Below are 15,076 nucleotides of genomic sequence, written 5' to 3'. Positions count from 1 at the left end.
CCGAGCAGCAGCACGCTCAGCCACGAGGGCTGCTTCACCCCGACTCCGTTCATCAGACCTAGCGTTAACGTCCCACCTGGTGCAGTCCCCATGGTCTGCTAGCATCAGGCCAGGACCAGGAGAAGAACATGGGGCTTGGATCCAGGGATCTACAGTCAATCTGTCTTCTCCTGTCAACTCCATAACGCTCAGAAGTGTGTCTCTGAAATCTCTGCACAGCAACAGAGAGTACGAGCAGAGCGACTGCCACCTGCTGAAGTTTATGGGCTAACTAAATGTATTAAGCTACCCAGGCTGCTGAAAACAGATGATTACTACCCTCCTGTACTCGCTGCTTACTTAACGTAAATACGTTCAGCTACACAGCGCCAGGTCCATACACACGCTAGGGTCTGAAAGGACAGCTTGGGTTTGGGTTTCTCTGCAGAACAGAGCCAGAAGGGCTTAAGTACTCACGAAACCCCTGGGCTGGCAGAACCTGTGACTACTAACGCAAACCACAGGACTGTAAAGTTTAACTTGGAGGACTTCCACCCTCCCAAACAGAACTCCAGCCGCTGATGTTTGTACAAATTCCCATTCATGTCATATAGGAATACGTTAAAACCTCTGACACTACTATGGAAACAAAAACTCCAGCAAATGTGCTTAGCTCACACTGCAAATGGTCGTATCAGCAAACTCCGCTGGAGAGACACAAGGAAAAAGTGATGTATGGGAATCTGCTGCCACGCTGCTCTTTTTCTTTAAAAATTACATAAAACTGCAAGCCTAAATACTCCCTTTCCCATTCAAGGATAAATTGCTTAATACACAAAAAAAGGATACTACACAATGAAACACTAAGAAAGTGAGAAACAACATTCCACGTATCATAGATGATTTGCTAAAAAAGCCACCTTTAGATCAGTAGAGGGAATTTTGAGAGGAGGCCTAAACCGCAGTGCCTGGTAATAAAGCTCCTATTACATCAGTTATTTTTTCCCTGTATAACCCAAGAAGAAACTAAAGACACTTCACAGATTTCAGAGAAGAAAATCTGTATTACCATGGCATCCCTTAAAGCAGAACTATTTTCATAGCGCTAAATAACACAGAGATTTCAAGCATTTTATTCTACCAAATAGTGAACTGCACAAATCTGGTATTCACTTAAAAGGTTTCCTGCAGCAAGAACCGCTACAAGATTAAAGTGAGGATTTAAAGTAAAATCGCTTTTTGGCATGAATGCAAACTTGCGAAGAGAAATATTTCCATCATCATAATATTTAGATGATCAATTATTTCTTGGCAACCTTTAACAAGGACTCTGTCACGTGCATCAGAAATCTTGCAACAGGCTTTAAAATTTATATTTTCCCTGCTAATCCAAAAGCCTGAAACCGTTCGTTGTAATCATAGATATTAACCAAATAATAATTAAAAAAAAAAAGCTGCCAAGCTAAACAAAATAGGGAATCTATACAAAGTTTTTACAACAAAACAGCTCTCTAATTAATGGTAACAGAACAGTTTTCAAACCAGCATGCGGTCACCCATACAATGTTGCAAGTTTGAGTACAAAAAAGAAGGTGAATCAACTGCATGTTTACATTGATGTTCTTGAGAACAAAAGCTGACCTTGCTGATTTTCAGGGAAAAAGGTGTGAAAGGTAGACAAACCCCACCGAGCAGCAGGGTGTTCCTGCTGGTGGTGTAGGGGCTTCTGCGATGCACTGGATAGCTCGATCTCTGCCGCACCCTACTCCCCACTACCGGCCAAAAATGAATGCTTAAGACTCTGATGAGAGTTTAAGAGGGCAACTTACTGAAAATGCAAACGTATGAATAAGTAAAAGCAGACACTGGCAACACAGGAATGACTAGGCTACATGAAGACAACGACACATACAGAGTTCTGTGTTCATAAAACAAAGAGAACAACCAAAACGAGTATTTGAAGCGAATTAAATTGTAAAGCACAGTGTCTTCAGAGAACTTTGGTCCAGCCTTTTTGGTCCAGCTTCCTTCCTAGTATCAAAAAGACCTCTTTGGCATCCAGTCCCAATGTAATTCAAGATTTTCTTGGCACTGATGACGGTCAATGGGAAACATCCTTGGGCAACACGCTGGCAGCTTTCCTGTAGCAAGTTCCTATATAACTTCAGATTTAAACCTAAATTTTTAGCCAAACAGGAACTTTTCCTACTGCTTGCCTACAAGGCAGAATATGTAGTAAACCAGTCAGATGCCTTTTGTATCTTCTGTTGCAACTCCGCATAGCTAGCTAGGTGCCAAATGGCTGGAGCGTTCTGCAGAAGGAGGAACACCCGGGATGTGTGCATCCTGGTCTAAGCTGTGTTACACAGTCTCTATGCAGCTTGTGAAAAGTGATTTGAATCCTCAGTGTCTTGGATTGATCTTTAAAATGGGCATAACCCCTATTTTATCTCACAGGAATAGTCTCAGACTTTAGCAACCCTCGCAGAACCTCACAGGGAGAAAAATATGTATATGAAAACTCTCAGAAATGCCAGAAATTCCTCTATGAACTAAGTGCACTGGCTGCCCCGGCAAAAAAGATCTCGTAATTATAGTAGCAGTGAGCAAAAGCAACAGACTTCCAAGCTGATGAGGTTCAAAAGCAATTCAGTGTTAAGCAGGGAGGGCAGGAATCCAGAGCGGAGCGACAGCTCCATCTAACACAACAGGAAACTGCGATTCCTTCTGTAAACAGCAGCGGTGAGGTGGGAGGAAACCCAACTTCTGCATAAACAACCAGGCCTGGAGCCCCAGGCCGGAGGAACGCAGGCCTGCGAGGAGGAACACGCTGTTCCCGGAGCAGCATTGCCATATTAATACAATGCTGAGCCTGGGCTCATCGGAGGAGATGACAAAGTAATCGCAAGTCAGCAGCCCTCCGACGAAGATGTACGGCTCTGGGCGGCTGCGCCAGCAGCGCTCCCCACGCTTGCAGTGCCCCACACGGGCACACCGGCCCCTCCGGGGGGTGAGGAGGGAAGGCAGGGCGCAGACAGATGCTCAGACACGAAAAAAATAAGGGTGAAGAGCAATTCAGGACAAGGGTAAAGAGTGCTGAGCTCGAAAACATCGTTAACAGTAGCCCTGCCTGAACTGGAAACATTAAGAAATTATAAGTCAGGTAGTTATGGAAAAGAGTCTGCCTGATTTCCTGCAGGCAGATGAAAAGAATATTTCAGTCAACAGGTTAAAGCAGACGTGGTATTCTCTTCTCTGCAGAAGGCAGAAAATATAACAGATGAGTCAGGAATAATTTCTCCTCTCCTTTTTCCAGCCCTGCTCAGTTTATGTCCCTTCCAGCTCGGGTCGTCACCCTGCTCTACCTCCCAGCTCCACTCATCTCAGGCAGAGAACCAGCAAAACAACCTCGAAACGCCTATTAAGTAACAACGACGTGGTAATTCCTATATCCTACATGTAACCGACAGCTGCCTGATCTTGAAAATTCCTCTTAACATTATAAAACCATTAAGGTCGCATTTTAAGTATGTGAGAAACTTTCACACTGCATCTTTAGAAGAAATCCCTGCTTAAGAGAGACTTAGTTCAACTTCCAGGAACCCTGCTACGAAGACACCAGGGAATAAAAACAAGTTCTTGTTTTCATGCTTTTACAACCTTTTTTTCTCTAATGAGAAACCTAAAAAAAGTCTCTTAAGACACAAGCCTAAAAAAAAGCCTCCTAAGATGCTGCTTCTCTGCAGCGGGAGAAGGCACCGATTTCACCACTTTGCTGTGGCAGGACTTACAGTGACACAGAGGTGATACACAGAAAGATCAAATCTATAGGAAAAACTTCAATACCATAGTAAAATGTACACACCCCTCCTACTCCGGGGCTTCGTAACTGTACAATACATAACCACAGCATAACTGTATCACAAAAGCCACAGTATCTACATACTAAACAAATCCCTCAGCCTCTGGCAGTATTTTCTACATCTGTCTTGGGAATCACTCCAAGATTATCCGTATTTATTTTAACGTAGATATCAAAAATCAATGAGCATTTGGGAAATGAGCCTGGAGTAATGCAGGCCGTACTTCTGCCATCCTGTTTTGAGAACTACAGAAAGGAGGTGGCACTGCCACTGGTGAGACAGCCACTGTCCCAGTGCATGTGTAGTTTCCCCTGAAAGGCTAAAAGAAGAACAGGTTTCTGTTTCACACTCTTAAATGTGTATATTTTTATGATATTTAGAGTTCTAGTTATTATATTCACTGCTCCCCTATCCACCTTGACTATTTACATAGTGGTTTTTTTTTTATCCACACGGGTATTCTGCTTTATTTTATGGATCATCTGAATATTTTTCATGTTTTAATTATAAGTAGTTTCTGCTTGCCCGCTTTCACAGTCTGAATACGTAAGAACACAAGGGTCAGCCAAGCTTTACCTTCAGAGAGGTCTACGTACAGATCTCTGATACAGAATGGGCAGGGATGCCAAACGGTGCATACGTTGTGTCCTGGAAAAAGGAACGAATCATCTCTTTACCACCCCCAATGCTGAAGTATGAGACTCCTGGGGGGTTGTGTTTATTCTGAGGGTGGGATGATGGGAGGGGAAGAGTCATCTGGGTTTCTCTTCCTTACTGGCACTCAGCCCACCCACTTCTTTCCTCCTCCAAAATTACTTTCTACAGCTGCAGATTGACAGATTATCGATGCCGTTTGCAGAACGAAGCCAAAACTGCAGCCTGCAAGTTTAAGAAATAGAGTAATGGAAAAGAAAAGTCATGGAAAATGGAGAGGCAATGCGGGCAAGGGGCGGAAAAAGGAGCAGGGACTCACAAAAGCTCAGTTTGCTCGCGGCTCTGCTACTGGCTTACTGGCTGACCTTGAGCAAAGCTCTTTATCTTCCCCTGCCCTAGATTCACTATCTGTAAAATGGGTAATGACATCGGCCTCTGGAAAAATATTGTGAGCTTCTCCTAATGCTCTGCTGTATAAAGAATTTGAAGTTTTAGACCACTGGATAGCTGCTATGCACGGTTCCTAGATTTAATATGCATTATTTTATCCATCAGGTTTTTGTCAATAGAAATACGTGCAAATCCAATTGTTAACAGAAACATCAAGCATTTTTAATTCCAACCACCATAGCTGTCTCATTGGTATTTCCAGCAACAAGCCTGCAAGACTGGATATAGGAACGCTTCACTGCATATCCCTCTCTCCCACCACACCAAAAAGAAGGCTTTACAAGAGCAGGGAAATGGAAAGACTGAGAAACCCTGACAGAATTTGACACGGGATAAAAAATGCCAGACAAGAACAAGGTTCGATTAACTACTGACACAGAAAATTTTGCTGGGGTGCCTATAGCATAGCTGCGCCACACCACTCGGCACAGCCACACCAGTGGTGCCATTAACACGCCAGCCTGCAGAGCTAGTGTGCAGTAACAGCAGAGGCTAATGGATCTACTCACACCTTACGCACACGTACGTATTTTTTTCGCAGCATGCGTGTGCATACGCGTGCACACTGTTATCCCTCCGCAACAAGCTCCCGGCAGAGCACTCGCAGCGCACTGCACAACGCAGCTGGCTTCCAGCCTTGTCAGTGCACCAGGCTATCTGATGTGAAACCAGAAATTCAAGAGCTACTCTGTCTGGCTGCCCAGTTCATCTCTGGTCGCTAAAATCCGGTACACAAGATCTACTCAATTCACTAAACTTTAAAATAAAATAACTAATCTACCTGTACCCTGTCCTACAAATTTAAGATACTATAAATCTCCTGTTACCTACAGGTCAACATCATCAGTTAGTAGAAGATTGATCCATTATTTTATAGCCCTTTGAAATAGAGGAGTCGAGATTTATTTTTAGTTATATTTTTCTCTTTGAGGCAGGCAAACCAATTCGGGAATCACAATAACCCGTATCCAGAAGGCAAAGTCTTGCTTCCCTCCACCCCCACACCCCCCCCCCCCCCCCCCCCCCATCCTGGACACAGCCTCTAAAATAACTCGAGATATTCACTTGGGCCTGGTTACAAATGCTGTGGGACTTTCTGCCAAGTCCAGCCAGGGATCCTGGAGGCCCCAGCAGTTTATGGGAGTGAGGAATGACTTTATTTACAACAAAAGTTAAGTTTCACAGTACCCCAGTTTCTATTTCTAACATTGCTTTCTTTCACTCCAAGCACACGTAAATTCACATTTGAAAAATATTTTCCAGCTTCTCCTATTTCTTGGACAGCAGAGTCTTTCCTTTAACTGCTCAGGATATGCTGCCTCCATCACATCCAAACTCTACTTAATAAGGCTCCTGCTGCTTACTCATGGCTTTAAGTATTCCTGTCCAGTCCACAGGTACCTTTAAATTTCAAAGCCCAGAAGATGAAAGGACTGAATCTTTCCTTGTTCCAAATCTGTATTTAGTGACTCGACTGTTTGAAGTCTAGAGACTACAGAATTACTGCCGGCTCCCCGGGAAGGAAATCTAGATGTGGAGAGGGGAAAAGGTGAGCTTCTTCAGACAAACCACTTCTTACAGTTCCCTTCTCTCAGAGCTGAATACTTGGCTTTGGAAAAGCTTTTTAATCCCACACTTGGGAATTGGTTCTCTTCTGGAAATATGTTGCTATTTATTTCCATTGCCTTCAGCTGCCTCTTCCCTCCCTCCCCTTCTCCTGCAAAAGGGACTGAGGAAAGTCAGAAGATAATGACTTTCAGACCACCCAAACACAGCAACTGAGGGAGATGAAGGCAGCTAAAAATCACTAACAGCACTGGAGCGCTCACTTGTGCACCCAGTTCCGTAGCACCTGGTCCTCCCAGGTCATTTCTAATAGACTTGACACGTGCCAAGTAACCTGCAAAGGTCTCCCAGAATTTCTTCAGTGCACTATCGTGTGCCTGTTACTCTATCTTTCGGGAAACAGCTGAAAGCCTAGTTCATAACAACAATACCAACTTTCCTCTTGATAAATATCTGGCGTAGTTCCCAACCTTCCCAGATTTCTCTGCTGAGTCGCTCTTCCTGCCCCGATTATTCATTCCTGCAAGGCTCAGCACTGCCAGCCCGGCAGCCCTATCCCTGCTGCAGGCAAAGGAATTTGGGCAGGTCCATCTACTGCTCTTTCCTGTCCTCCCCTGCATGGATCTCCTTCTCACACTGGTTTTAAAGGACTCAGTTAATGACAAATGGTTTATCGACCGTGGAGGTCCTTCCCTTCTGCCAGATAATCACACAGTCACTTGGATGCAATTTCACCCGGTGCATTTCAAAATACAAAGTCGCCTGCTTTGCGAGAAGCTGAGTTTGAGTGATGGAGGTTTTTTTTCTTCCTCCTCATCCCTGGAACTATGAAATGATAACGTGACGAAAATAAATAGCAAAGTCTCTGTCTGTTACCGATATTCACCTTTCTAGAACTGAGAGTTACCCCTCAACTCACCTCTGCCTGGCCCCAAAGCAAGCAGTAATGACCTGCTTAATCTAAACCAGAAGAGCTCACATCAGCCTCCAGATCTGCTGACCATCATGGTGTGAGCACACTTGTGACAGAGAAGCGTGAACCACCTGTGACAGATGCTACTGCGCTGAGGACTGCTGAGGTTACTGGGATACCACGCTAGACACAGTAAGCCTCATTAAAAAAAATGACAACGTAAAAATCTGGTTTAAAAAAGAGGCAGAGGAAAAAAAGGAACTGAGAGCAACCATGAGGAACTTTCTTATTCTTTCTCTGGTTCAAGGCGAAAGGGCTAATCCAGGTTAGTTTGTATTTTACAGTGTGAAGACAGCACGGAGAGAAGGGCACCCTGTGTTCAAACGCCTGCCAGCATTTGCTGGGAGAAGCGAGGAGGGGAAGGAAGACTGGTTTAAACTGCGTGTTGAACATCCCGTGCCTCCTTCCCTTGGCCAACTGAGGGATTTAAGAGCACCTAAATCGTATTTGCAGAAGAAAAAGAAAACATCCTCCCAGCATGCTGAACCTCATGACACTGAATACCGAGGTCTGGTTGCACTGACCTTGCTCCCGGCTGTGGGATGGTACTTCCACAGTCATACTTTCTGCTCAGAGGACCTTCACCTTCTTTCTTCACACTTTTGTATTTTCATCGGTACCAACCCACATCACGCTGCACCGGCACATGCTTCGCGGGTCTGATGCCCTCCACCACCATCTCTCTCACATCTTTCATGGAAAGCAGAGATTTCTTTTGCAAAAGCTGCAGCCCAGCAGCCATGCCCAGGCTGGTGCAGAAGCGACTTGCTGGTGCTGCCAGCGGTACCGGTATGAAACCAGGGCTGTATCACCCGCCAGAGGCAGCGGGAAGATCTGCCCAGGGCACACTGGAGAGGCTGCTCACCGCTGGTTACGCTGCCCGTGGCCATGTTGCAGGAGGGGAGAGCTGGAATCGCCCCAGGACAGGGACACAGCAGTGATGAAAGGGCTCCACCAGCCATCGCACAGCGTGTCACCCTGCTCAGCCCCTGCCTCGCCCAACGCGCTTCAGCCCTGCTCCCATCCTGTGCATTCACCATACCAGTTTAACCAATGCACGTCCTGGCTAAAGGCCCCAGCTGGGCTTTCCCCCTCTCCCCTCGCTGCTCCTGGGGTTTCTCTAGATAGAGCCTGTTTTGCCCTTTCTGCATGTCTGGCTCAACGCGAGCTGTGGGCTGATCCTGCACCCCAGAGCACATCACCAGGGCGCAGGAGACCTGCTCAGCACCTCAGTGCCACACGGCTACACCCTGCTGCCACCTGTCCCCTCAGCAGTGTTTGGGGTCAAGGCCAGAGTAAGCTCCAAGGCTTACAAAACTTTTCCTGAGTTTTTTTGTTAGTTTGTTGGGGGTTTTTTTTTGTTTTTGTTTTTTTTTTTTAAAGACACACAATTCTCATTTTGCATAGAGAAACCTCCCCCTTACACACAGAGATCCAGAGCAACCTTCCCCTGCCTCTCCCGCACTCTCTCGTAAACATGTGTGTTATTTGCATAGATGCACCAAGAATCACTGAAGGACAAAAAAAGCTGCACCTGGAGTGGATTGCAGTAGACGAAAATTGAGAAAGACAGAAAGTTTTACTTTATTTTATACAATATACACAATATTTTACTTGACCAGCTACTAAAGTGATGTGAAACTTAAAAAGAACAACAAAAAAGTGCTGAATACTTTCTCTACATCCCCATTTCCTTATTTCCCTGGGCCATTGCACTGTATTCACCACGTGATTTATTTATGTTACTATGAAAGCATAAAATATTTTACCAAAAATAACTCCGTCTCTTAAGTAGCAAATGGACTCCTGAAAATGAACTCAAAATTAAAAATTAAGAGCTTTAAGGAGCCAAATATTAGGCAATGGCTTTTCAAAACAGTGGTTCATCCTGCCTCCAGGGAATAGTGCTTTACAGCCTGCTCTCCATTTCTTTATATTTTCAGTTCTTCCCATATGAAAAAAAGCTTTGCTTGTAGCAATGTTTGCTCTGGTTTAGGGATAAACGTGTGCTACTGGTTGGCTTCTCTAGCACCTTCCTTTTGTCCCTAGTGATACAGAAAACGAGCATCGCTTCAACCAGAGGTGCAACAAGGCAAAATGATTGTCTGGATGTACACATGATGTAGCTACTACAGTGGAGTTTTCCTATACAAGGTCTATATGCAGCCTATGCATTTTCTGTACAGCCTACCGGAGGCATGTATTACTCGCCAGCTCAAACACAGCCCGAATTCTGCAAACGTTCAGCAGAAGAGACTGAGAAAACAATATCGGTTTCATTAATTGAGAATAAAAATCACAAGGCATTATATTATACTGGAGATCAGGAAACTGTAGCGTGAAAGCTTTAATTGTCTCCCAGTGTCAGTAAATGCCAGCAATGTTCCACAGAGCACAACGCAGCTTTGAAACCCAGGGGAAAACCAGTGGCACAAAAAATCAGTTGTATTGATACCAGAGTTGTGAGTTTGATCTGCAAAGCAGGACTGGTATTTTGCCCAAGCCGAGCATACAGTCGCTATGCATCAGAATATTCTTCTGCTGGAAGAATGATGGCTACATCTCCAAAAAAGATTTGTTTTTAAAGAAAGATGTGCAGAAATGGCACAAGCTACACCAAAAGAATCAATCCTCAGCGAAACAGCGCTGACTTACTAAAAAGTGACTACCACTGCGGAAATACAGGCTTAATTCATGCCAGTTATTACGCATTCCCGTGCTGAACGGCTTGGAAGAAATATGCAGCCTCAGCTTCCGAGGTTTAAGGCAGGTTGTATGAGAGGAGGCACCTGGTAAGGATGATCCCCAGCTCATCCCGCCCCGGTGCCACATCCCGCCCCTGCAGGACCGAGCGCTGCACCGGGCGCTCAGCCCGCCCCCGTTTCATAACCCTGCAACGTGCCCGCACACGGCTCACAGACAATTAGCATCCGTCCATCCATCCGAGGGCTCAGCTTACATCCGACTCCGCTAAAATAACTAAGTAACAGCAATGCTGAAGGGAAAACACGGCTAGCTGCAGTGTTGCTTCTCGACGGCCACTCCCATCCTCCAAAAACCAAACAAACCACCAAAGGCTAAGGTCAGCTAAACGCTCCGTCTAGTTACGAGCACCCCCCTTCCCCAGCGACTCCGTTACTGATAGATCAGAGCGGATCTGCTGAAGGGGCCGAGGGCAGCGGCTCTGGCTGCGCGGGGGCTCCAGCACCGCGCCGGGCTCTGCCGAAGCCGCACGATCGGCCTCAGGAGTTTTGCAACCCGTTTGCCCCAATTCTGAGCCCGGCACCACTTCTCTAGGGGGCGGGAGGAGATTTTGGGAAGTCGGGATATCGGGTTCTTTCTCCCCCGACGCTCGGCGGACAAACACCGCATTCTTGCTCTAGTTTCTCACTGAACTGGAATACCAAACGCGAGCCAAGGCCAGCCCTTTCCTCTGCTCCGCGCCTCGGGGTGCCTGCCCGCTGCCGCCGGCGGGGGACGGGGTGCCTGCCCGCTGCCGAGCCCCCCGAGAGCCCCCCGCCCCTGACAGGGCTGCCCCGGCTGCAGCAGCAGCGCCCGCGGTCCTCACCCGGGCGGAGCGGGCAGAGGCAACCGCTCCTGCTGCCCCCCGGAACCCTGCCGCCCCCTCCTCACCCTGCCCGCGGGGGGGCTGCTCCCTCACCCTGCCGCCCGCTCCTCACCCTGCCCGCAGGCTCCGCGCTGGATGGCGATGATGGGCGGCTGGCGGAGGCGCTCGGCGCGGCGGCTGGCGGCCCGCAGCTGGCAGGGGCTGGCGTAGGTGACGGCGTCGCTGCCGCAGACGGGCTCGCTGCTGGCGCACAGGCAGCGCCCGGCGGCCGCCCGCTTGCGCACGGTGCCCGAGGCGGGCAGGCCGCCGCCCGGCGGCACGACGCACTGGAGCCCCTCACCGCAGGGCGGCCCGCCGCCGCCGGGCCCGCCGCAGGGCTCGCCCTCCTCCGCCCCGCAGACGCGGCAGCAGCCGCAGGCGTCCGGCACGGGCCCGCCGGGGCAGGAGGCGGGCAGCGGCGGGCAGCGCGACCGCTCGCAGCGCTCGGGGCAGGCGGGCGGCGGCGGCGCGGCGGCGGCGGCGGGGAGCAGGGCGGCCAGCAGCAGGCTCCAGCCCCACAGCGGCATCGCGGCGGCGGGGCGAGGGCAGGCGCGGGGCGGTGAGCGCGGCCCGCCGGGCGGGCGGCTTTAAGCGGCTGCACGGAGGGGGGGGGGGTGGGGGGGGCGGGGAGGGCGGCGGGGCGGGGCAGCGGCCACAGCCCCCCCTCCTCCCCCGGGGCCGTAACACCCCCCTCCCCGCAGCACCCCCCTCCCCCGGGGCCGTAACGCCCCGTCGTTCGGGGTCGGACACAGGCTCCGCCGCTGCCGCGACCTGCGGCACTCGGCGCTGGGTGTCGCGGCCGCGATGCGGCACCGAAAACCCGACGGGGGACGCGAGGGCTGACAACGTGCTGCTGCCAGCGCGGGGGGGTGGGGGTGGGTGGGTGCTGAGCACCCTCCCCCCGGGGGGATTACGGGAAAGGCGGTCTGAAGTCGGTAACGTGCTGGGCAGATAAGGGGGGGCAGGGCCGCCAGCGGGTCCCCGAGGAGCAAGGGGAGAAGCGATCCCTGCAAACGGCTCCGGGACAGGCTCGCCCCCATCTCCCGCCCTTGCCCCCGAGGGCCTCAGGGCGAGGTGGATACTTGCAATTAGCAGAAGGTTAAGTCAACCGAAAGAAGAAGAAAGAAAAAAACCCTACCCAAACCCCAACCTCTTCCACCACCGCAGGAGCAAGCTGATCCAATTTATCTGGCAGCTGTGCGACTGCCGGACCCACGGACCCGTATGGCCTCTGCGCCACGGCCAGGGTGGTGTGAAGGGCAGTTTAAATCACACCCAAGCACCTTCCGATGGAAAAGACATCATTTCCAAAGCTAGTAGGGAAAGGTATAATGAGAACTCATAGCTGGAAATTGAGCACAGCCAATATTTAATTACCAGCCGATTAAACTTTTGAACAGACTACCAACCCTTAATTATTTAAGTGTATCTATCAGACATCGGATAACCAAGGACCTAATGAACTTGACAGCATTTTGTCTTGCCTAATGGTTTGTAAACTGTTAGGCAAGCTGCAACTGAGAAATCGAGGATGCCAGCAACCACATTAATACAGAGAATACAAAGTCTTTTCTCCTACAAAAAGTGGAATAGGCTTTAACAATATGCCATCTGAGCAGGGGGAAGCAGCATCCCAAGTGCTGGAATTCAAACCTGATTGTTCCAGGGAACATTATAAAAATCTTATCAAACCATGACCACAGAACCACAGATGGGCAAAACTTACTGAACTGCTTGATTAGTAGCTGCAGATGGAGAATCGTGCAGACTCCAGCGTTCCCAATAAAAGCTCCAGTATGAACCCCTTAGATCTGTTGTTTTCCAGTAACTCCTACGCTGTGCAGGAAGAGAGGTTTCAGGAGAACTACTTGATTTCAGAAGTGACCAAAGTAGTAATCTGGAACAATTCACAGCAAAATGTCCTTAGTATTAAAAATCATTATGGTATTAAAAAGACTAGGAAAAAGTTTGAAAATGTTTACAAGTTTAAAAACATTTAAATATATGCATATATATACACATTTATATATATAAAGAATAAGGATAGAGATCATGGTAAAGTGTTATCAAATTATTGTTTATCCATTACTTATTAAAAGTAGCCGATAAGCTTCAGGGTGTGTTTTGGGGTTTGGTTTTTTCCCTTTACTCTTAAATAAAGACAAGTCTTTAAGATGAGCAGTTTTAAGTAAATAAACAAAACAAAAAAACCCCAAAACCCCAAACCAACAAAAATATACAAGTTCAGAAAAGAACTTGCAAGCTCCAATTTGGAAGCAGGAGCAAAATATTCAGAGAGCAGTGAATTACCGTGGGGTTCAGTCGGGCCACCCAGAAGGGCTATCTGCTTTTCTATCACGTTGCCTTGATCAGAGAACTTAGGGTCTGAAGCCACTGGAGCCTTATCTCTGTAGGTAGGAAAACACACACATGCGGTGGGAAAGTTCCTCGTTCAGTCTTTCCTCTCTCCATGGGTGTCGCCTAGCTTGGTGTCCTTTGGTATCAGTCGTTCCAGGGAGAAAAGGCAAGGCACGAACGGAGGCTCAAAATCCATGAACAAAAGCCCTGTTGACAGAAACCCACTTGTTATAATTCCCACAAGTTACAATACTTGTTATAAGCCCACCGTTATAATTCAGTCAGTGCCGTCATTCAAAGCCCAAGTGAGGTGAATGAATCCTTGCCTCAAAAAAGGAGTAATTAATGAAAATTTAGTGTTTGCTTAACTCTTGAGCTTATAAAGTTTGCAAATCTTAAGCTAAATATATAACTACTTCAAGAACTGCTGCAAGTTTAGTGTTCCCGCACAAAAAACTTTGAAACATCGGTTGTGTATATTTATCTTTTCCATGATGTGTGATTCTTTTTTTGTACAATTAAGCCAGCACTATCAGCTTCAAGCTCTTTTACAGACTACTGAGAACGTATAATACACCAGCTAGTATTTTTTCTTCAATAAATCGCACAGAAATGGGATGCACATTTGCTGATAGTCAAACCCTGCAAAGGAAATAAAACACATCCCAAGGTCTTATGTGAAGACCATGAATTAGCAGTTCACTTCCAAATAAGTGGACTAGTATTGAGACCTTCTCCTGTTATGTTTTTTGTTTCTTAAACCTGGAAAGAACAGGAATTTTCTATTGAGTATTAAAAATAATGTTCTACTATATGAATTTGTTAGGTTGCACACAACTGAAAACAAACATCTCGCTTTCCAGAATAACTGCGGTGAGTCTTTGGGAGTGATTTAATAGCTTTGTTTACTGAAAAATGTATTTGTTAATCTGTGCAGAAGTGCTTTACACCTGAAAGGCATCATAAACCCAGGAATTATTGTTTCTCCCCCATCATAACGTTTTTCACACGGGACAGCCACCCAAGCCAGCAGACGTTTATCCTCAGGGAGGCCAAAAACATGGTCTGAAAAATACTTACACGTCAGAGACTTACTAGCAAAATATTCATCTCCTCCTCAAATGAACTCCATGATAGCAGACTCCATCCAGAGATCACATGCTACAAATTCTTCTAAAGGTAGGAAAGTTTGGATGCCACTGTGGGGATTCCAGAATTTGCGGACATTCAGCCTCAGCCCTGCTGGCGGGAGGGGTCGGGACAGAGGAGATGGGCCTCCCCTGCAGTCTGACAGCACGCTCTATATTACACCTGAGTTTTCAAGTGAGTTTTCCCAGATGCCCATGAAGATGTCACAGTGTTACCCAAGATGTATCATTTACTGCCTTTGGAATCATTTACTGCCTTTGGAATCACCGCTTTGGAAAGAGCTGCTTCCAGGGCAAAGGCGGGAGCGAGAGAAGCCAGCAGCGCTTGCTGCAGGGTTCTTGCATTACTACTGCATGTGGAAAGGGTGGGAAGCAAGAAGCATGTAAAGGATGAAAAAAAAAAAAAAAAAAAGGGTTGGCAGGAGAGAAAGGCATTAACAGGACAGTCTGGGGCTACAAGTATCCTGGCCAGAAAGGA

General features: G+C 47.6%; 1 protein-coding gene across 2 annotated transcripts in view; it reads right to left on the bottom strand.

Moving 5' to 3' along the window:
* HTRA1 (HtrA serine peptidase 1) overlaps positions 1-11,657 on the bottom strand; it is a 33,695-nt gene extending 22,038 nt beyond the window's left edge. Inside the window, exon 1 of one of the 2 annotated variants that reach the window (XM_040606305.1) lies at positions 11,166-11,657. In XM_040606305.1, the coding sequence (XP_040462239.1) occupies positions 11,166-11,619 (454 nt within the window). In that variant the 5' untranslated portion in view covers positions 11,620-11,657. Of the gene's footprint in view, positions 1-8,009; positions 8,062-11,165 lie in introns of those variants that run through there. The other variant, XM_040606306.1, reaches the window with a different exon arrangement.
* Positions 11,658-15,076: the final 3,419 nt, after the last annotated feature.

Source organism: Falco naumanni, chromosome 9 (assembly GCF_017639655.2).
Source record: "Falco naumanni isolate bFalNau1 chromosome 9, bFalNau1.pat, whole genome shotgun sequence".
NCBI classification, from domain to species: Eukaryota; Metazoa; Chordata; class Aves; order Falconiformes; family Falconidae; genus Falco; species Falco naumanni.
The sequence above is the reverse complement of the archived record's forward strand: the minus strand, read 5'-3'. Positions and strand labels throughout refer to the sequence as shown.